The sequence below is a fragment of the Columba livia genome, chromosome 16 (genome assembly GCF_036013475.1).
Source record: "Columba livia isolate bColLiv1 breed racing homer chromosome 16, bColLiv1.pat.W.v2, whole genome shotgun sequence".
Classification (NCBI taxonomy): domain Eukaryota; kingdom Metazoa; phylum Chordata; class Aves; order Columbiformes; family Columbidae; genus Columba; species Columba livia.
Genome location: NC_088617.1, coordinates 12,894,327 through 12,917,701, shown reverse-complemented (window position 1 = coordinate 12,917,701; position 23,375 = coordinate 12,894,327). Strand labels below are relative to the sequence as shown.

Below are 23,375 nucleotides of genomic sequence, written 5' to 3'. Positions count from 1 at the left end.
CTGGCCCCCATCCCGCCCCGTGGGCCGCGCCCCGCCGGCGGCGGGCGGGCGGGTTACATAACCCCGCCGAGCGGGGGGGCTCTCGCGAGAGGAACGGAGGTAGCGGCGGGCGGCGGGATCTACCCCGGCCCCGCTAGGAGGCGCCGCGCCCTGCGGCTGGGTCCGGAGAGGGAGCTGACGCCGCCCGGTTATCCCTCCGCCGCCCCCAGCCGGGACTACATCCTGTCCTGAGGGGCCTCCGCCGCCGGGGCGGGGGCACGCGCCTGGCGAGCGGCGCGCCCACGTGACCGCGGTGCGCGCACGTGACCGCGCGGCCGGGAGCGCACGGCCTCGTGCCGCGGGCAGCGGCGGCGCCGCGGGCTGCGCGCGCCCCGCCCCGCTCCGCGCGCCCCTTGACCGCGCCCCGCCCCGCGCGGCCCCGCGCGCACACCCCCGCGCTCGCGCGTCGCCTCACACCATGGACAGCGGCGCGCGCGGGGAGCGGGGCCGGCGCTCCCGCCACGGGACCTCCCGTGCGCCCTTCCCCGTGCGCCCTTCCCCGTGCGCCCTTCCCTTCCCCGTGCGCCCGAGCGGGGCGGGCGCTCCCGGGCCCGGGCTGGGGTGCAGGCCGAGCGGAGCGCGGCTTCGGCCGAGGCGAGGGCTGTCGGGAGCCTCGTGTGGGTCGCGCGCTGCCGGGTGTTCCCAACCCGCGGCAGCGCTGGGCGGGAAACGGGACGGTGTGGCGGGACCTGTCCGGTCCGCACGCCGCTGCTGCCTGAAACCTGAATCTGTCGTATTTGGCGTAATTTCTGAAGGTGAGCAGTCGCCCAAAGGCAGATGTGCGACGTGTTTCTGGTGGGCCTCCCGCTGGACAGGCTCCCCAGGGAGGTGTCACGGCCCAACCTGACAGTGTTCAACAAGAGACTGGACAACATCCTCAGACACACGGGGTGACCTGTGGGGTGTCCTGTGCAGGGACAGGAGCTGGACCCCATGGTCCTGTGGGTCCTTCCAACTCAGGACGTTCTATGATTCTGTGATTCTAGGTACGTGTCCCACACATCCACACCACAGACACGTCATCGACATCCCAGGTGGCGTTTCGGAGCCGTAACGCGGATCATGACAAGACTCCACATGCGCTTCCTCCTTGTGAGTAAAGGCAAATATGCCCAGGAGCCCGACAAGGCACAATGCTATAGCACAGTGAAAAAAAAATCTACAAGTGAAAGAGAATAACGGCTTTTGTTACTTCGAAAATACACAAACACTTGAAGGATGAAGCGAAGCATAAGATCCTTCCATCCTTGGCATTCAAAACCTTTCTGGTTCGGAGTGATGCCTATTATAGTTAAGCCTTACAATGCTAGAAAGAAAAGTCTGTGTTTTCAAATTGTTGCCTGAAGTACGAAAGCTTAGCAAAGTTGTCATAAATTACTTGGACTCCATAAAACTCAAGGATCTCCTACATTTTCAAGAGGCCAATCGCCTGAAAATGTGTACACTACTGTGTTTAGCAGAATTCACATAAACAGCTTTTATGAAGAATATAGTGACATTTTATTGTATTTGCCAGCTTGCTTGAAGACTTTCTAGTTCAGCAGAGCACGTTATTTGTCACTGTCTGCAAATCACACCTTTATTTCACCAGGTATTTCATGTTATCTTCACATTAGTGGTCGTAAGAACCAGTAAGTCTTTTACAACGGAATGGAAATACACAAAATTTACCTGCAAAAACAAAGCTTGTGCTTTAGCACTTAAAGGGTTTCTAGAACTGAGGTACTTAAAAGTTTCTCTGTGATATACATATGTGTTTATACGTATGTGTCAGGAGGATGGAGCCAGGCTCTTCTGGTGACAACCAGTGACAGGACAAGGGGTAATGGGTTCAAACAGGAACACAGGAGGTTCCACTGAAATCTGAGAAGAAACTTGTTCCCGGTGAGGGTGGCAGAGCCTGGCCCAGGCTGCCCAGGGAGGTTGTGGAGTCTCCTTCTGTGCAGACATTCCAACCCGCCTGGACACCTTCCTGTGTAACCTCATCTGGGTGTTCCTGCTCCATGGGGGGATTGCACTGGATGAGCTTTCCAGGTCCCTTCAACCTCTCACATTCTGGGATCTGTGAATTATGTCTCAACAAAGAAGAGCAGAGAAAGCTGCTTTGGTTTGTCTATAATAACTTCAGTTTGCCTTCCAAGAGTAGATGGGGTGTTTTTTCTGATGTGCAATTAAGAAAGTGTGTTGTGAAACATTTCTGAGATGTTGTTGAGTCAGTGCCATATTCAGAAGCTGTCAGCTAACTTCATGGCCGCTTAAGCTGGTTGCATTGTTATCGGCTAAAATACAGAACCCCAAACAAGGTTTAGGACCTGCCTATTTTCCAGGCTTTTTTCAGTCATTTTTTACCACTGGCACACTGATTTAGATTGCAGCTCAAGACATTCTTGTGTCATTCAGTTACACCTGGGCAAGGTTGGGGAGGATTGTCCCATATCACTGCTTACTTATGTCACCACCATACTTTAGGGCTCTTGCATGGATTTATTACACATAGAAAATAAATTTCTAAGAAAACACAGGAAAAAATGTGTAAAAATACAGCAGCACTGGATAAACAAATCACCGACCCATAGACCTTGTAACCTAAGCGTTCAATTTGAGAAAATGTAGTGAGAAGTGATTGAAGGTTAGAGGAACTGAGTTTAAGGCAACAGGATAATGCAACTGGAAACAGAAATAATATTCGATAGATACTTAAGGGAATGAACACAACATGAAAATATGTGCAAAGGATACGGCAGACCAAGCAGAAATAGTTGGAATCCAGGCAGGAGAACTGAACAGGCTTTCAGACATCCTTCTGTGTCCTGAATTCTGGGTGTGAGCGTAAGTATCAGAGTAGTTTTTATCTTGCTGTAGTTTCTTGGGTGGCAGCCAGACCAGATGAAGACAGAGGGTCCTCCAACCACTTAGAAATCAACAATATCAAGGAATTTCCATCTGGAAACAGCATTTCCAGCCATGATGGTGGCACCCAGCGCAGCACTGAGACCAAGAAGAAGGTGGAAGACAATTTGTGAAGAGTTCAGAAACTGGAATTTGGTGTGAGAGGGAGATACACTAGATATGGACAGAGGGAAGAGCATCGGAAGGCGGAAATACCCACTCAGTGCACAAGATGGGTGATGCAGGCAAAGGTTTTCAGGCAAAGGAGAGAAGAACAGGAGGGAAGGATAACGAGCAGCAGCAGGCTGGGTGAACATGAGCCAGTACCTGCTTCAGGATAACGTCCGCAATGACAGGGCTGCAAAACTGGGGGAAGGATGAGCCGGTGTGTGTGGAAGGCAGACCTCACCCGATGGGCAAGACCTTGTGCTCGTTTAGTTGGGTGAGGGTTTTTGTGATGGTTTGTGCACTGTGACAGGTGTCAACAGCGAGTTAGAAGAGAAAGATGAGAATAATACGAAGTTTGTATTAAAAGATTCATTTTAAAGGAAAAATTCAAGCAGTGGGCAAGAAGGAGAAAAGACGACTTGAGTCCAGTTTTCTCCTGTGTGTATAGAGTGAGGCGAACAAAGTGAAACAACAGTTGATTATAATAGTCTTAATATACTTTTAATGTTACAGAAATGGGTATTGTTTCTCACAATAGACTACAGCCACTAGAAAAATCAGTGAAATCATAGCATTGTAAGAGACTAAACATTTAACGCCGGAGGGGAGACAGCATTCCCAGGTTGAACAGGTATGATTGAGGATGTGTTGTGCCACTGATTCACCTCAAAATGGTGCCCACATTCATAATTGTGCCCACATTCATAATTGCACTACTTTAGCAGCAGTACTGTTTGGTTTTGATTCAAATGCAAAACAATTAAGATGGCTATCAATGGCTTTAAGCACCTAACATAATTAATTGTATAATAAAGACAAGTAAATTAATCCACACCAGCATTAAGATCATAATGATCTTTAAGACCCGCTAAACCATCCAGCTCCGTTGCTGTTCAGACGCTTCATCGTCTGTCAGCGTTCTCTAACCTTCTTCCATGAAGATGTCTTTGGGAAAAGTCAGCAGGAAGGAACCAAATTTAGTCTGTATCAAGATGAAAATAGGGAAAAACAACTCTTTGACATTGAGTACTCTCCTTTTCTCCTTGTGTTTTAAGAAGATAATCATGTTGGGCAGGTCTGCGATTAGGGACGTTTAAGGTAGGTTTGCTTAGTTAGTTAAGTTAACTTGAAAGGAAAGGCTGATCCCTTAGACCCGTAAGAAATTTATGTCACAAGCAACGCTTAAATTTCACTGGGAAGCTGGTCAGTCAAGTGTCATCTCCTTGGAGGTGACGCTGTGCTGCCATGACAAACCGCATTCTTTCTGTGGAAATAGGATTGACGTCTTACATGTTGTCAATGCTTTAAGAAACACTGCATTCAGATGGGATTTACTTAATGAAAGACATTGATTAAAATTTTAAAAATGCCTAACTTCAGTATTTCAATAATTTATCACTTTCAAGCAGCTTGTCTTTTTTACCTCCCCTGCATTTTACAATAAGTAATATAATTATTTTGACAGGATCCACCCATCAAAAGTACTGCCTTACGCCTTCTTTGCAAGCAGAATGGAAAACTGGACTGGCAACGGGAGCTCTGCAAACACATTGAGTCATGACATGAAATTCTCCATGTAGTAAGTAAATCTGGTTATTGTCTTCCTGGGTATTCCCCCAGTAGTTGCGCAGTGGGACAGAGGACCCCAGAGCATCCTCAAGTGGTGGCTATAGGAGCTCAGTCAAGATCTTTCCTGTTCTGTAACAAAAGTACAAGTATCATTTGGTGCTCAGATTTTCCCCTTCCTGAGAGCACCACATTTTAGGAGCGAGAGACTCATTCTCAGCTTCCCAGGAAACGTCACATTCTCAGCTGTGGTTTTGTCTGTGTTCACCTCCCAGGGGTGTGACATGTTTGCAAAAAGTCAAAACAGGAAAGAAATTTGTGAGCCGAACACAAGGTGGTTTTGTTTTTGTATTTGTTTTTGTTTTTATGACGATGCAGCATTGACACTAGTTTCTGTTGGTCAGTGCAACTACCCTTGCAGGGATAACCTTCCTTGTCGTGACCTGTTTCCACTGCTGCTTTGGTGAAAGCCCCTCTCAAGGGCTGAGTTTTCAGATCTAGTTTTGGATTAAAAGTTGCAATTCAGTTTCCTCCTCTCCAGTCCCAATATATTTCCCCCTAAACAGTAACAATCACTGTAAGAAGAGGAAATGATGCTCATAAAGTTTCTGTGCTTTACAGAAGTTCTGCGATTACCTTCTTTATTCATGTCTCATACAGCATGACACCTTGGAGGTAATATGTCATAAAACAATGATAAAATTTGGTAAGCAATCCTCTCATCTGCCTGTACTCTGTTCATGCTGATCCTCGTGTTAACATTTGCCTACAGCTCTGGAATGCTAACGGTTGAAAAGCTGTTGCTGAAGTCATCAATGTATTGAACTCAGTAGGCAATCTGTCATTTCATTCATTTGTGCCAAGATTTCAATCCATGCTTATACTTGGAATCTTGATAGGCCCTTAAATAAATATTACTGATTAGTCATCATTATTTTTTACTGTTGATATGCAGAAGGTTGTGCAACCTTGCAGTTGGCTTTGTACACAGCCCACTGGAAAATATGTTTTATTATAGTGCTTATATTGGCAACTGGGGACATCTTTGTTGCTGGCTCAGATTAAAGCCTCAGATCAGACAAATCTGCACGTACAAGACCCAAAACAGATAAGCCAGGGATCTCATTTTGATACTGGTTTCACATTCAGTTGGATACGTTAACTAGGCCTTGGCTGTCTGGAGTGGTTGTCTCAGCTTCAGAATAATAATGATCTAGGTCAGGTGGATGAAACTGCTTGACCTTGTGAATTACAAACTGGAATCTGCATCTGGCTAGAGTGACAGAATGCACCCCGCAGGTCATGAGCCTGTATTGCACACCCTGAGGCCGGGCTGCTGAGGCCGCTGGGGCCGGAGGAGACCACAGCTGCTCCCAGTCCCTGCGCCTGGGCTGATCAGCTGCTCAGTCCTTGCACAAGAGGTGGTATCAATTTTAGTAGCCCCCAGTTACGTGTTTCGTCTTGGGCTTCAGATTGTCCGATTAAAAACTTCACACTGATACGGGGCTGCATAGGTCACCCAGCAGAGCTCTGACTGGGGCTCTGCGTTCAGAAACACTCCCGAACCAGAGTGCAAGAGCCAAACTTAGGTCAAAGATAATCCTAAAGATACTCCACGCAAAACTCCACAGCACAGACTTTAACCTCAGGTTTGTTGGGACTGTACACTTGACGTTTAGCACGTGCTCTGGCTGTTCTAATGGGTTTGAACAACTGAACCTGCTGTGTAAGATTTTTTATACATCATGTTGACTTTCTAGCCTACAACAACAGAACGAGAGACCTTCCCAGAGCCTTGACTGTCTGCCCACGGAGGTCATCACTTTGCTGCTCAAGGGAAGGTGAATTTTACTGCTGCAAAATGTGTCTCACCTTCTTCTGCCTCTTCATTGAACATGCCCGACCAAATATATCTATGATATATAGTGATTTAAGTCAGGAAGGAATTAAAGCTCCTGTTCTTGCCACATGATTGAGTGCTTGCAGACACAGATTCCTACGAAAGTATAATAAAGTACATTAGCAGAGTATTTGTGCCTTCATAGGAAATGAATATGGATGTAATTAACGAAAGCTGATTTATGTGGAACTGTAAAACCAGGTACATAAAATGAAAAATTCTCTGTGAATGTTAAGGCAGTGTTTTGTGGTGGCCAAAACAAGGCACGTAGAGTATTGCAATGGTACTAAGAAAGGAACTGAAAACTAAAATGCCACTGTATAAATCCCTAGTACGTGGATATTTAAGATGTTGTATGGAGTTCGAGGCACCTGATCTCTAGAGATTATAGTAGAACTGTTGTTCTACCATAGTCTGCTACTAACGTTTTGAGAATAGCAATGTGTGGTGTGGCTTCTGTCTGAGGAAATTGAAAGTGACAAGACTGACTATGATGAGGGGATAACTAGGGTCTATCAAATAATAATGAAAGGCAAACGGGAAAAATTTAAAAAACAATCAAATCCTTAGAAAACACAAGGAATCATTAAATGGTCCAGACCTTGACCTCTGTCTCCACAAGACACTGTATTGCTGACTGTTGGTGTATTTGGGCACAGATCATACTGGCCGTGTTTCTTAGTTTCTTTCGTTCTGCGTCCATTTTGAGCACTGTAGGAGACAGTACAGCCATTCCTGCGTAACTTCCTTCTCGCATCATAAGCCATTCTTCCTCTACGTGTTCTTTTCAACTTTTTGGGTTTGTGTTAAGAATTTACATAAGTGGTCTTCAAATACAAAGAGGCTTGATTAAAAAAAGCTGAGAACAAATTCAAGCAACTCAAAGAGTTTACGTTCAAAAAAGTAAAAAGCAGTTTAAGCAGCACTAAGGGATGGCTATTTCATCCCATTATTTGCTAAAAAGAGAACAGCTTTATTAAAGAACGACCTCTATTAGAGCTTTGAACACCGGTCACAGTATTATATTCATTTTTGATGAGCTCTCACAGCAGTGCATGCAAGAGAAAGGTCAGCGACAGAATGCAGCCTTAGAGCTTGTTTTGGCAATGTTTTCCTCTGTACAGAGCACAGCTGGAGCACCGGTGAGGTTCTGCGGTGCCACACCTGAGTGCTCCAAGACAGGGAATACTTTAGAACCAGATGCGTTTAGTCACCTCAGCGGAGGAACTCCTTGGAAAGAAAGTACTGCAGGCTGAGATGTATGTGGGAAAGGAAGAAAGGAAGGAGAGGTTATTTAAGCCAGTTCTGGGCAAAGATTCAGTTTATTTTTTTCCTAACAGCATTAACAGAATGCTGTTTTATGATTCTCCCTTTACAAGTGCACAGAGGGGCAAACGCACAAACAGCAGCTCCTTCTTCTGAGCCTCAGGCTTTTAAAATTTACTGTAAGACAAATTTTGAAAGTCCATTCGCAAGTTATCTGCAGTCCAGCCCCCTTTCTTTTTTTTTGAAGAAATATATAGTCCTTTTGGTAGGGAAAAAAAAACACAAATAGGTGTTTTTAATGGTATGTATTGTGAAATATATGTGTGTGTGTGTATCTATTCCACTAACACAAGGAAAGCCTGCATGTTGTTATTTCTGGCTCCTTCCCCTGGACCCGTGTATTCGTTCCCTTCAGTAGTGCTGCCCACAAGTACCTTGGTGCAGGCTGTTGAAATTAGTTTCACTCTTGTGACCTTTTGTGTCAAGAAGTATTGTAGAGTATCCACTTATGTCCTGATACAAAGCACTTCATTGCCTTATAGCTCCTCTTTCTCGATAACTTACATACATACCATCACCTTTCATAATAATTAAAAATATTACCTATTTATCTAAAAACCGAATATAGTGTTTCAAACTTTCACATGCTGGAGCATACAAAATACGCCACATAGTATGATCCTAATTTATATGTAAAAGCACCTTCCTTGAAACACAATCTCATAAATAGATCAGTGAAGGAAATTTACCAAGTAATTTTCATAATTAAAAAGTAGGCATGCACATTCTAAAAGCTAAACCCTAACTCACAGCCATTAGATCATGAATAACCAATACAATGGACTTCAGTTATATATCATTATATAGAAGTCTGAGAAAAATATGATCTTGCTGATGCACAATTTGTATTCTAGCAAATGGTTTTCAGTAGCATGTACATTTGAATAAATGTCTAATACCCTCGCTATTTGGTCATTAAAAACCCTGTACCTATTTTCAACTTAAAATGTTTATTTTAGCCATGAAACCTCCCAGTGAAACCTAAATAGATGAAATCTATTCACTGGAGATTTCAGTGGCCCTTAATACCCAGAGATTTATTTCTGTATAAATTATTAGATCCGATTAGCCTGCACCAAATGAAATTATATATAATGTGCTGGAAAAGTACAGGCAAATGTCACAAAATGTACAGTTAAGTCACTGTAATCCAGTTACAGGTAGATTCAAAACCTAGCTACATTTTTAAATTATTTTAAAGCAAATTAAATATGAAACATTTGCTCTGAATACTCAGAATAAAGAAAAATATCAGAATCTGTACAACTTTGGTAAAGAACAAGCAAATATCTCTAAAATAGTTCACTAGAAAATAACCTTTGGTTTTAAAGTTAATTAATTTTTGTCACTGACTGTGGTAAATAACTATCTCAAATATGAATTTATCATTTATCTACAGACTTTCTGGTGTTTGGTTATTTTTTAATTTTATTTTATTTTATTTAAATTAACAGCTCTACCTAGTGTACTAAAGGAATGCAGACAAACAGGAGCCAAACAGTTGTAATTTTTAATACAGTTGTTGCTTTACCTCTCCTACCATTGATATTCTGATACAGGTACCCACAGAACTATACCCACACCCCTCAAAAAATGAGGAGTTTTTTTAATATATAAAAAACCATTATCAAAATAATTTAAAATTCCAGCTTGGTTCTTCCCCCCTCACTCCAAGTGTGTATTTGGTTGCAAGGGCTTCATGATTTCTGAGTTCTGGTTATACCAAAGAGTGAAAAAAACAATGGTATTCCTCTGAGTTTCATTCATTGGGATCTGGAACAAATACAGATTTTATGTTGCAAACTGTTATTTGACATATGAAAAATTTCTCAGAAGTCTTCAGGGAGGTGAATGGGGTCTTCTGGCACCCTGAAGTTGGGTGAGATGTCACACTCCTGGTTTTACTCTAAAAATGTTTTGTTTCTAAATAAAATAGGAAAAGGGAATCATCTGCTTCTGGACAAACACACAGAATACAAAATTATTCCACACTTATGATTCTGTTTTTTATCCAAAGAACATCCTTGCCAATCTAGGAACAGTTTTACAAAGAACAAATCACTGTACTCATCTGTATTTCCTCTTAAACTGCACAAGCTATCATCAGATCTGTAGAAACCCTTCTATATATCTGTTTTAAGCCACACGTACATATGCGCTGAGGAAAGAAAGGGAACTAACTGGTTTATGTTTAAAATGCTATCTGCAAACCACAGAACAACGATAAGATAAATTCTGTCATTTTTTTGTCCTTGCTCGTCTTTATTTCACAATCATCTTTAGCTTCTGTTGAATAATGATTCATTTCTAAATGCAAAAGGTCATTTAGCTTTCTGTTCTTTATTAAGACTTCATTCCTTTTTTACAAAAATAGAATAGAGCATTAGTCTTTATTAGTTTTTACTTTAACATACAGTTCATTTATTTGGAAAGGAGCATTTTGGGACACAATATATTTAGTTTATTATTGGTAGTTTGTTTAATTGTTAGTTTATAGCAGGTCTTCTGGTCACCACACAAATTATCAAGCTTCTGCTAGTATGTATTAAAACCCACAGATATCAGAAAATGCTTTCCTACTGAAGGTAATTTAGGATAAACTATCATGTTGTAGCAAACAAGGTCAAGAGTCCCTTTAAGAAGGAAACGATTTCATTGCCTCCCAGTTTAGATTCTCCATAGACACGGTCCACAAATGAAATAGGAACCTGTTGAAACAAGCAAAACTATTTTTAAGGTTCAAAATCTAAATAATCAGATATTCTGTAAACAAAAGAATGGCCTTTGAACTACAGCATGTTTAGGCACGGGAAGAAGGCAAGAATCAGATTAGCTTCCTTTGCGTCAGTTCTTACCAGTGGCTTTCATAATGCCCCCTAGCTAGGGAGCATGAAATTAATTGGTTTATCACCTTTAAAGATGATCCAAAGACATTACTCATTGGCTGGATGATACACCAGTCAGAACAAACCTCATAGTTGAAGTGCACTAAAGCCTGGGGGCTTAAAATGAACCTTCACCACTTTCCTCCTTAGCTCGATTCAATGAGTCAGTGCCTTGGGAAGGCAAAAATCTCCTGCCACCATGAACCAGCGTTCTGCTCAACCTCACCGCTGGCTGCAAGACGACATCTGAATACGGCACTTAGTGCATATTTTACAAACAATACCTGTCTTTATTAGTCTTTGATAATTTTACAGATTATTTACAGGATTAAAGGGCATTTAAACCACTAATCTTGGTTTTCTTACTGAAGTGATCATGCTGTCCAGATGAACTCACTACTCCTAAAAGGTTAGGAACACACTGCTTTTCAGTAATTCAACCACGTACAAATGACGTATGATGGGACATTCTGCCAGCAATGTATTAGAATATTCAAGAATTTCCTTTTATGTTTGTATGCAAAACTGAAATACTTCAGGGGCTAAAATAATTGCATTTGCAAAAGTCATTAAATAATTGGCTTGGTGTTCTGCTGGCAGCTTCAACCAGAAATCATCTGGCAAGTGGACCACAAAAATCACCACACCTTTGCATCTGCGCCAGGACTGAGGATTTCTCACTATTCTAGCACATCAGTCCATGGCAGAAGAAACCCCAGTCAAGACGACAGTCAGAAGATACCCAAGGCGGGATGCAGACAGAGTTAGCAGTGACTCTGGCTTCCTAAGCAGAGTCCCTTTGATGATCCCAGGAAGCGTCCTGGCAACTACAGATGGATGATCTAGGGGGCACGGACAGAAACTGCTGAATATGTAGTGCAGGATGTCAGAGGTGACATTTTCCAACCAGTGGGGAAGAATGGCTAATACCTCATCTAATAAGAGGTATCCAGTCTTTCCCTTCAGTATAGGAATTAACCTTTTGTGTTGTTGCTGGACTTCACATTTCTTGCATAAGAAGTTTTATCATTAGTCTTAAAGGAAGCCTTTTCAAAAGAGTGTATTCCATGCACTGGGGGACGTTTACATACAGTGAAGAAGTGCGGCAGAATGAAAGAGAGGTGCATACAAGAGTATTCAGGTATAGTTTGTGTCAGTTCATCTCATCAGCCATTAGTTCCTTTTAGGCTGGCAGGTCTCAAGCTTCATGTTCAACTTTGCTTAAGAAATATTTCACCCTCACAACTGTATCTACATTTTACAACTGCATAAACTCCTGTTCTGCCTGTAGGGTTGCAGCCCTGGCAAACCAGGAATTAGACATGCAAGGGTCACCTCTTCTGGAATTTTGGTATTACTATTTGGATAATTATAAGATATATAAAGATCATAAGTATTGATGAGGAAATACCGTATCAATGTACTTGAAACTTGATGGAAAATTGTTCTGGCCCAGGAAGTTACAATATACAGATGACACACAGAACAGTAAATATACAATAGTCTTATTTATAGGTCTGCATCAGCAATCTGAACACAGTCAGGTTCGTTGCAGATATTACAAAGGAAATCTTAAAGACAAGGCCAAACAGAATAATGAAGCAACTCTTCAGATGTTAGAGAGAACTCTTCCCACATGTGAGAAACCAAAGGAGGGAAGACGATGCTCACTTGAGAATGTAACGGATGAGTTGCAGAGGATGGCGTAACTGACCACCACAAAACAGAGCCCACGTCTCCACGCTGACAGTGAGACATCAGGCCTAGCGAAGACTGTCCATCAAGCTTAGAGCTGAAGACAAATAGCTTATATTTGATGCTATACAACCAGTAGAGGCATGTAAACCAACAAGTGGTGGGATCAAATAACATGTAGAAAAAAGGTCTTTGTGGCAGCAGCCTGAAGAAATGTAAGCAGCCCAAGACTGCGTTTTTTTAAAGCTAGAAGAGTGTATTTTACTGTTTTAAACCTTGACAAATGCATAGTAAATAAAACCTCATTTCAACCTAGCTTTCAGTATCTGGATGTATAGACACGTGAGGATTTAATTCAGCAATATTAGAAAGCAATATGTGAATGCAGCTGGATGTGAAGACCAAAGAAATTAAGGTCAAACCCCAACTACACACAGGATAGTGATGTTGCTCCATAGGCAAGAAAGGTGGAAGAAGAGAGCTTCCTTTATTGCACAGAAATACTCTACCTGATGGTGACAGAGAAATGCAATACGGGGTTTAGAGGGAGAAGTACAGAACAGAATTCTCTAACAATTCAGCGTCATGAAAATGATGATGAAGAACTGGTTCTGAGATTTGGCTGTAGAGAGAATTCCAGTGAATCATCTTTAAAGACACCAGCAAGAGCAATTCAATGAAATACCAAAGGCAGCAGAGTGCTGAAAATGTAGGAACTAATAACTGTTTGGAGTTCCTTTTCAATGACTGTAGACAGCACATTCACAGAGTTCAGAAGTGGAAAGTTGCAATAGCTGGAAAGCTGGAAAATAATAAGGAAATAAATGACAGAGAACAGAGTAAACTTGAAATAGAATCAGGTTGCTGGAGAAAACAAAATGATTTGAGAAGACCTAACTAGAGATGTCTGTACCATATGAAGGAGTAAAGGCTCAGTACAGCTTTATGGTATATTTTGACTTATTTCCCTCCTTCACAGAACCTGCTAAAATTGTATGCAACTAAAGAAATAGCAACAGGAAGAGGGAAGGATGTCAGAAGCCTATCAGCTAGAGGAATAAGTAACTGGAATTTCAGATCCGGTATCCACCTGGACAAGTTGGGAAAATAAGAGTTCTACATATGCAATTTCTTTATATAGATTTGAAAATCTTGCTGCTTTTTGGCAGTGCACCAAATTTCCTGTGCTCCCAGTAATCTGTATTTACATTTAAATGAAAGCACCATGTACTTATCAAAACTTTTACTATACCTCTCCAATAGTGTATCCTAACTGTCTAGCCCGAACAATCATCTCCATCTGGAAGACGTATCCTTTAGAAACGCATTTTTCCATTAGTTTCTGCAAGACTTCTTTTCTGTACAACCTGTAAACGATTACAAAGAAAATGAAACCTCGAGCACAATTTCTGAACTTCAGAAATCAAGGTAGTGTGTAGGAAACTTAACTGGAATCACGCATATTGCAGTTAATGATTTTTTAAAATAGTAAGGTCATAGGAGCAACAGTTCTTGCAATCTAGTCTACTGTTGCTATATCCTTTCCAAACAGATTTTAGTCTGCAGTAAAGAAGGTCCGTTCTTACTGCAGTTCCTTGTTCAGCGGTTTCTTAATTTCACATAACATTTATGAATTGCAAACCAGACCCATACCTGAAACTCCCTGTTAAGTCTGATGCACCTGGTCTCAGCAAAACCTGAGTTAGAAAATTGGCCCCACGACTGTGAAAGAAGAAGATCAGACTGGTAACACAAATTCTGCTCCTTGTTCTTTACAATAACTTACAAATTAGCATTAACTTACACATACTCTTAAATAAGGCATAAGAGAGAAAGACTTTCTGCAGCAGAAACTTGCAGTTTACCTGCTCAATATCTCTAAGTCCCTGTAAACCCGAGATGGCAGCCTCTGTGTACAACCTTGATGTCATTTTCCTCCTGGCTTTCGGGTGGAACCTCTCCCTGGTGCTCACTGTAACTGCTTCCTGAGCAGTGATTTATTGACATTGATCATGCCAGACAATTCTTAACTTATGACAAATCAGTGTCAACAGAGGGGTTTAGCAAGTGATTTACTGTTTAAGGAAAGGACCGTTACAGATCCTGACGCTAACCAAATGTGTCTTTTAAACTTGACAAAGGTGTCATAGTCTCGGCTCATTCTTTGGATGATGAAGCTGACAAACTGTCCCACCCTGATCCTGTGCAGATTTCTCCTCTGTTCCAACCCATTTCTCACACCTGGTCTTATCATTACATTCTTTCTTGGGGGGTTTTTAACCATGGAATTTGAAATCATGCATGTTTCAATTATTTCATATAATTTTGGAGTACCTAGTACTATTGTCTAAGAACTCAGTACTGCTCACAGAGGTTTATTGTTTGAGTACTCGGAATTCCTATAAATTTCTAAATAACAAATTTATGTGTAAATATCTAGAAAAACACTAACCTGATTAATTTTCTTTTCAAATCCCAGCCATATACTCCTCCATTTCCTTTATATCTTGTTCCAGATACAATATCAAAATTGCCTTCTTTCTGCTTTCTGTAAGTAGTTGATTTCATTAGAAAAACAGAACGAATATTTGCATGAAGATAGTACAAAATTTCAAAATAAGAACAATCACTCAGTACAAAATCTGTATTTTACAAACCTTTGAACAAATACGTAGACAAGAGAGGAAAGCAATAGCTATGGTGGGTATAAGCATTATGCATTTAAAAACCTGTTAATTGCTCTCTTATAAAGAGCTATGTAATGGAATCTTATGATTATCTTTAATCAACTATGTCATAAAATTTCATAGACTAATTCATAAGTAGTTTATAAAGAACAACTTATGCATTTTAAAAGCCTCTTTCTAGTATAAAAGACAGAATGATTTTAAATACACATCTAAATATTTATATTGCACAAAGCCATAGTAAGGAACAGAAAGAAGTCTGAAACTATCCTTAGTACGCACTGTGCCTGACTGCTGCAGAAACTTGTAAGTGAGAAAGCTGAAAGTGACACAGACTGTGCCCTCAGCCCCCAATGTGCTGCCCACTGGGCGTTTGTCACAAACTCAGGTGTCACAGGCAGAGGAAGGGAAGAGACAGGCAAAGGAGAGAAGGATTTCCCAGCTACTGAGGACAGGGCCCTCTAGTCAACATCCCTACACACACAGGGTGAAATAACAAGATGACATTTATGGATATACTTCTCAAAGCTGAACAGCCATTCCAAGGAAGAGAAGTACTTAGTCATACATGCTGTTACTTTAAACTTGAGGATCTTTGTTCCAGATAGGAACTAATTACTTTTTGGATTATTTGGGGACACATCTAATGAGGTCCAATAACTTTTATTTGAATTCCTGCCTTGACAGATTGGTCACTACAGCTACACAGCTATACAAGAATATAAAGCTTTCAGCTATTACTACAAAACAATAAGTGTTGAGGAGTCATTTTATCATATTACAGTTGGCACCTACCTGATAAACTCTGGAATAAATTTTGGCTGAAATGGAAGGAAAACAGATTAAAAAAAAAGAGTAAGGGGTGGAAAAAAAAAATCAATGAAAATTTAATTATAAGAGATTAAAACCACACCACATAAAATACAGACTTACATGGTGAGAGAGGTCAGCGTCCATAATAACAATAAAATTCCCTGTAGCGTGCTTCATTCCATGAATATAAGCAGTGCCTGATGAAAATGGGACAGAAATAATTTCCCTCACTCTTTTAAAACATACAATCTTTTAGCCACAGTCTTCTCTTATTTTCTAAAATCCCTAAGTTACACTAGTAAAGCATCAACAAAAAAACCCCAAAATTTATTTTAATATTATGTATCACTGGTCAAACATTAAAATACTTTTTTTTCTTTTCCCTACAATTTCAGAACTAGATTTTATAAATTTAAACCTTGGCAAACGCTCCTGCACTAGAAATGCACAAACATGACTTGGTAAGTGGGTCACTATTTGAACTATAATTTTCAGAAGCGCCACAGGCACTTTGGACCATACAAAACTAGAAATGGGACACAAAATAATCACTGATAGTTAAAAACCCCTGCGTTCTAGATTCAGAATTTACTATTAGTGGTATATAGAGTTTGGCTTGTTGCTGACACCCTGAATTATATCCTGATACCTAATCTGCAGACAGTCTTTTTTTTCTTACTTGAGATTTTGTTGTTTTATCCATCTGTATGAGCGGGTGTAGCTATCTTGATACGAGCTGGAATGAGTCTTGCTATTAGTTTCCTCAACAATGTGAATTTCTGATCCAAGTCATAGTTTTCAAGACAGCGCTGCTTCCAAGGACAGCAGAGCAGCACAACAGAGATTCAGAACTGGCACATACTCTTCGTTGATCCTAATTACTCTTGTACCTTTCTGTTAAATTCATCAGGAACACGTAAAACTGAAAAAACCCTACTCTTGACTGCTGTCCTTAGGCTCTCTCACAGCAAAGCAAACTCCTGGTTAACGAACAACTCATCTTTCTTTTTTGTGTTGTTTGCAAAGTTACACAGCAGGAGCGTCACAGATGTGTGTACTGTGCATAAATAGGAGATGTGGTACAAGAAAAATTTAAATTCGGTCAGTTTGAATCCATAACACTGGTCAAGTTCGGACACAAGATGAAAAGGCAGGCAACATGAAATTGACTATCTGTAAGGTTTTTGGAGTTTCTTAGATAAATGAGATGTAGAAAAAAAGTATAGAAAGGTGATTTAAATAGACAATTCAATATCAAAATTAGAATCTTTGTTCAGTGGACTGGAGAAATTAGTTAGCTGCAGTGGCTGGCACACAAGACACCTCAAATGTTTTACCAGCACATGGAAGTGGAGATTACCAAGACATGTAGCAAGAAAGTCAGATACTGATTTCCAATCTGCATTCCTATTATAAGAGAGGAGGGATAAGGATAAAACGTGAATCTTAACAGATGGAAATATCTCCACTTTACTTTAGGATAGCTTACATACTACAGGTTTTAATGGTGTTTATGACTTTCTAGGATGTCTGCTTTTCCTAAGGCAAATAATGACAAACCTGACTTACGTATTCTGTGAAATATGCCATCAGGGCTGTAAAATTGCAGTCCTGCATAATTCCATGCAAATTTTAATGATCAGTCTCAGTGGTACAAAATTGGCTCCCAAATTAGTGAGATTTCTGCAACGCCAATTAACTTGTGCAATGTACTTCAAAACCTTCCATTCACATGTCAGTTATAGATGAGACAATAATTCGGGAGTTTTGAGCACTGGACATCTGTCAGATACGTATTTTTTTATTTAATTATAGTCATAATTCACACTGAAATGGATTAACTGTATAGAGCTCTGTCCAAATACAGTCAGGAAAACATCCCAGCCTTCTCTGGAGGTTGGACAAACTGCAGTGCGATTTTTGAAGCATCCTGCGCATGGGCAGATTGCACAAAAGGTCCCACTGTCCCCTCTGAGTCAGTAGGTTCCAGAAAAATGTGGCAGATACTCTTGGAAAAACTTATGTTTTTTCCCCTCAGTTTAGACCCCTCAATTCTGTAATCAGGGACTAGAGGACGGGAGGGAGAGAAGCAGCTTGATGTTAACGGGAAAACACATCTGGATAGAATTGCAGTGACCACAGTTTCCAGGTTTGAGGTTGTGGGGAACGTGTGTGTTTTTTAAGCTTGATGAAAACATATATTCTGCTTTTGGGCTTCACTATGATTTTTTCTGGAACTTTATACACTAGAATCAATCAAATAATACAATAGATTTCTTTCTTTTATTTTTCTAGTACTAACCAGAGTTACTATGGACTTACCGAGGCCCAACTTTCTTGCTCTAGGTCTCAGAAGCTGCAGGATATATTAAAATATACAGATATTACTTGAAGTACAATTTTAAATTTAGTGACACCTTAAAATTCACTATTTTCAAGGTATTACAATATTTTATATGTACTTTCAATTCTTTAGAATCTAGATAATATATAAGAATAAATTTATCTGCCAAAATACAGGAGAAACAAACCATTTTATTAAACAAGTATTTGATCAGATCGTATTTAAAACAAAACCCCTTCTAAGCTTTAATTAGTAGTTCTGCAGTAAAACAAAACAAAATTGAAAGCACCATGTTAGTTACTAAAGGATTTCTTCAAATTCCGCAATCTGAAATACGGTTATAAATCTAAACAGCAGTCTCCCCAGCACCATCACTTTTAAGGAATGACAAACACTAACAGCAAATATTTTGGCGTGTTTCCCAAAGTGATGTAGCGTACTTTTAGTGCTGAATAGAAATGTCAAGATTTTCCTGTGTGTAGATACAACCCACAGATACGTGGTCACGCACATCAAGTACTTTCCAACAGAACAAAACGGAAAAAACTATAGAATATACAACTCACTATTTTATCTGATCCGTAGATCTTTTCCAATTGCTCAGCAATTTCCTGTGTCCCATCCGGGCTTCCATCATCTATGATGATAATTTCAAAATTGTTTCCGCTGAAATGAGAATTATTTTTTCTTTTAAATGCACAAATGGAAAACCCAATTTCACTACCTATGTCACACTGAAAGGCACAACACTGAGGATCAGAATGCAAAGTGGTTTTCTGGCAGCTCGAGCAACAGGTTATAGTTATTGTTACGGCTGTCAGTCTGTGGTTGCGGTGACAAAACGTGTCACTGGTTCAGCCTGGAGCTGCGATCGCTGCACAAACCTCCCCGGCACCCCCCGCTCCTCAGCTCCGCTCCAGCCTCGGGCCGGGCAGGACAGAAACCTAAAAATGCCTTTGTGGTGATTCAGCCTGGCGGTTGGTGCAGAACGGATCACAGCACATGTGAGGCTGCTAATTAGTATAATTTCATTTCCCTAATTAACCCCAGCGAAGTGCCATTCCCTGCTCTATGGGTTAGGAACAGCCGGTTGCACCCCCTCCACCCGAGTGAAAAACGTTACGTGTTTCATAGCATAACCACAGAATCGTGGAATGTCCTGAGTTGGAGGGACCCACAGGCTCATGGGGTCCAACTCCCGTCCCTGCACAGGACACCCCACAGGTCACCCCGTGTGTCTGAGGACGTTGTCCAGTCTCTTCTTGAACACTGTCAGGTTGGGCCGTGACACCTCCCTGGGGAGCCTGTTCAGTGTCCAGCACCTCTGGGGGAAGAACCTTTTCCTCATGTCCCACTGACCCTCCCCTGCCGTTCCCAGGTTCTGTCGCTGGTCCGCAGATAACGTTATGTCCTAACAAGCGCCATCATTCCGTACACTTTAATGCCGCACGTTTCCCGTCCCGCCGTTACTTCCCCCTCACCTCACATCGACAGTGAGGGGGGGTCCTCACCCCGCACCGCCCCCAGCCCCCCGGCACCGCCCCCCGCGGCCGGTACCTCTCCTGGAACGTGCGCGCCAGCAGCCAGACGACAAGGGGCAGGTTCTCCCGCTCGTTGTACGTTGGCAGCAGCACCGAGAACTTGTCGGCGCCGCCGGCCGCCATGTCGGGCGCGCTGACGCAGCCGGAACCGGCGGGACGGGCCGCGGCCAATCAGTGCCCGCTGCGCCACCGGAACCGCCGCGGCGGCGGCCGGAAGTGGAAGTGACACGCCGTGTGGCGCTGTCCTCGCAGGCATGGCGGGCAGCGCGGAGGCGGCGCGGCTGGGCGCGGAGATCGGCCGGCGGGAGCGGGAGCTGCGCGGCCTGCGGGAGCGCTTGGCCGCCCTCCTGGCGGTGGGACCCGCAGGGAACGCCGCGCTCACAGAAGAGGGAACCTCCGACTTTCCAGGCGAGCTGCCCCCTCTGCCCGCCCAGGCCTCGCTGAGCCCCGCCGACATCCTGCGGTACAGCCGGCAGCTGGTGCTCCCCGAGCTGGGCGTGCGGGGGCAGCTGCTCCTGGCCCGCTGCTCCGTGCTGGTGGTGGGCTGCGGTGGGCTGGGCTGTCCCCTGGCCCAGTACCTGGCCGCAGCCGGCATCGGCCGCCTGGGCCTGCTGGATCACGACGTGGTGGAGACGAGCAACCTGCATCGGCAGGTGCTGCACGGGGAGGCCCGCCAGGGGCTCCCCAAAGCTGTGTCTGCTGCAGCAGCGCTGCGGCTGCTGAACTCCACGGTGCAGTATGTGCCCTACTGCGGGGCCCTGAGCCCTCGCACCGCGCTGGAGCTGGTGCGGCAGTACGACATTGTCGCCGACTGCTCCGACAACGTGCCCACCAGGTACTTGGTGAATGATGCCTGTGTTCTGGCTGGGAAGCCCCTGGTGTCTGGCAGCGCCCTGAGGCTGGAGGGGCAGCTGGTGGTTTACAACTACCAGGGAGGGCCTTGCTACAGGTGTCTGTTCCCCAGGCCGCCCCCACCAGAGACTGTTACTAACTGTGCGGATGGAGGAGTGTTGGGTGTCGTGCCAGGCATCATGGGGTGCATCCAGGCCTTGGAAGTGCTGAAGATTGCCTCGGGAATGGGTTCTTCCTTCAATCAGTTCATGTTAATGTTTGATGCCCTCCAAGGGAGATTTCGCAATATCAAGTTAAGACCAAAGAAACCAGACTGTGCTGTTTGTGGTGACAATCCGTCTGTCACCTGCCTTCAGGATTATGAGGCATTTTGTGGTTCTTCTGCAACAGACAAGTGTAGGACTTTACATTTGCTGCCCAGTAAAGACAGAGTGTCTGTAGAGGAATACAAAAAACTGTTGGATGAGCAAGTTCCTCATGTATTGTTAGATGTTCGTCCACAGGTAGAAGTGGATATCTGTCGCCTGGCACATGCTGTCCACATTCCTTTGAGTAAATTAGAAGATAAAGATGAAGAATATCTGGAATATTTAGAGAAAAGAATTTGTGAAGAAAAGCAGAGAACTAATGGCCAAACACCTTTTCCTGTATATGTTGTTTGCAAATTAGGAAATGATTCTCAGAAGGCTGTAAGAATTTTGCAGGAGTTACCTGTCAAAGAATTTGGTTCTGTGTTAGCTAAGGATATTAAAGGGGGGCTCATGGCTTGGGCCAATAAAATTGACCCAACGTTTCCTCAGTATTAGAAATTCAAATGGTGAAAAAATTGGAAATTTTCATAGTAAATTCCATAGGGTTTCATTTTTCTCTGTGTAATGAGTGTCTTATGTGGCTAAAACAGGAGATAGAAACACAATGTTGTTTTGTTTTAATGGTAGTTTTTTTCCCCCAAATAATTATGTATTTTTTAAAATGTCTGATTATTTTTGTAAAAAATGTGAAATTATGCATGGAAATCTAAAGAAATATGTTTCTTGGTTATTATTTAATAGTGAAAACTTGGGATAACTACTTAATTGTGCATTGACAGTGACTCCTAATTAGTAATTATAACCTGGAAGAATGACAAAGCACAGCAGTCAAGTGTTATTGCTTATGTTCCTCACCGCCTAACAAATTGAAACGGCGTGTGCGGTGATTATAAAATATAACTAACTGTCCATCTCTAGCTGGTCGGTAGCACTATTAACTCTGTCATGAGGAATTGCCAAGACAATGCTGACAAGGCTGTTTGGGTCAACACCTTTTAGTTCTCTGTTTATGAAGGAGAAGTGCTCACTGCAAATAACAGCACCTGCAGCAAGGATGTTCTGTTAAGAACTTCAAGAGCCATCCATCCTCATTTCTTGGCTGGCAAAGAAGTTTATTTACATTTACATAGTGACTTACATAGAAAACCTGATGTTAAATGTTAATAAGGCATAAGTTTGAGCTCCAAAAGTTTGTAAAACACAAAATGTTTTTGTGAGGGCTTAGGAAATTTCAGATTGAGAGATGGGGAGGTGAGAAAAAAACCAGATGTGTGTCCTCCCTTCTGCAAGTACAAAGATGTATTTCATAAGCATATCCCCAGTTGTACTGCGTTATTTTGTTTACTGGCATGAAGAGCTACACACATCTGAAAAGTTCTTGTAGACAAACTGAATGAAAAGGAAGAGCAATAAATAGCTTCTCAACAGAAAGCTGCCTGAGTCCTCATCACTTAAGCATAGTAATTATCTTCTTATTAATTAAGGTATGGATTTCTTTTACTTTCTAAGGAGAAAAAAACCACTTGTCATGACTAATCTTTGCATTATAAAAGGGCAAAAAATAGTATCATTATAATTAGTAGTCAAAAAGGTGTATTTTAATAAAATAAATCTGAGAACATCCACCCCGCCTACTTTATTATAACATGCCACGGGCTTTAACAATAATAATCTTCATCTCTTGTGAAGGAAACAGTAACGTGAATTTATAAATATGGAGTTGTATCTCTCGCAATTTAGAAGACAAGGAAAATGTTGAAACCATGACTTAAAGTAAGCGTGAGTGTTCTGTGGTGTGTAGTGAGAGCATTGTCAGTCAAGACGTTCTGAGCTGCGTGCTGGAGGTTGGGTTCAGTTGGAACATCTGGCTTCTGGGGGGATTCAGCTTTTGGGAGTTAGAAACCAGAGGGACTTGTTTGAAATGCCTGACCTATGTGTTCATTTTTCTTTCTTTACTGTGGTGTCAAGACGAGACTGAAGCATGAAAGGGAGCAGTAGCAATAATTCTCTAATTCCAATGCTAAACAACAGATGGTATATCATAAATCCACCTGGCCTGAAAAAGTGATTCCTTTTCAGTCATTCAAAGAATCCTGTGAACTTGGGGAAAAGGGACAGACTTTGTATTCTAAATTTGACTGCTACTTCCAGTGGATAGAAATCGCCTGTAAAATCTTTTCCCTTGTTGTAACATTTTAGCAGCAGATGTACGCGAATTCTGTGAAAGAAAAAGGGGGTGACGTTAAAGCCTGTGGTGTTGGTGGAACATTTTTTGTATTAAATTTATAACTCCATTTCTTGTAGCACATTTTGAAGCAGGAAACCAGGGTGTGAGTCTGCGCTGTATAGAAGACAATTA

At 42.2% G+C, this 23,375-nt stretch overlaps 2 protein-coding genes and 1 long non-coding RNA gene across 5 annotated transcripts; 2 read left to right on the top strand and 1 right to left on the bottom strand.

The window, feature by feature from the left end:
• The first annotated feature begins 223 nt into the window (after positions 1–223).
• On the top strand, positions 224–10,057 carry LOC110356837 (uncharacterized). Its single transcript, XR_010466661.1, has 3 exons — positions 224–1,131; positions 4,562–4,675; positions 6,423–10,057. It is a non-coding gene; the product is annotated as an uncharacterized LOC110356837 (long non-coding RNA).
• Positions 1,207–20,031, bottom strand: DPM1 (dolichyl-phosphate mannosyltransferase subunit 1, catalytic). Of its 3 annotated transcripts, none has more exons than XM_065032577.1 (9): positions 19,870–20,031; positions 18,879–18,978; positions 18,291–18,324; positions 16,089–16,165; positions 15,951–15,976; positions 14,921–15,016; positions 14,122–14,190; positions 13,721–13,835; positions 1,207–3,027 (listed from the first exon to the last, which is right to left on the bottom strand). In XM_065032577.1, the coding sequence occupies exons 1-9, from the start codon at positions 19,974–19,976 to the stop codon at positions 2,968–2,970; spliced, it is 684 nt and encodes a 227-aa protein (XP_064888649.1). In that variant the 5' UTR covers positions 19,977–20,031; the 3' UTR covers positions 1,207–2,967. The 3 variants fall into 3 exon arrangements, with proteins under 3 accessions (XP_064888649.1, XP_064888648.1, XP_064888647.1); XM_065032576.1 differs by lacking the exon at positions 1,207–3,027 and adding an exon at positions 10,210–10,596 and having other exon boundaries at positions 19,870–20,030; XM_065032575.1 differs by lacking the exon at positions 1,207–3,027 and adding an exon at positions 12,272–13,270.
• Positions 20,032–20,053: 22 nt separating this feature from the next.
• Positions 20,054–22,641, top strand: MOCS3 (molybdenum cofactor synthesis 3). The gene has a single exon (XM_021283768.2). The coding sequence runs from the start codon at positions 20,108–20,110 to the stop codon at positions 21,509–21,511; it is 1,404 nt and encodes a 467-aa protein (XP_021139443.2). The 5' UTR covers positions 20,054–20,107; the 3' UTR covers positions 21,512–22,641.
• Positions 22,642–23,375: the final 734 nt, after the last annotated feature.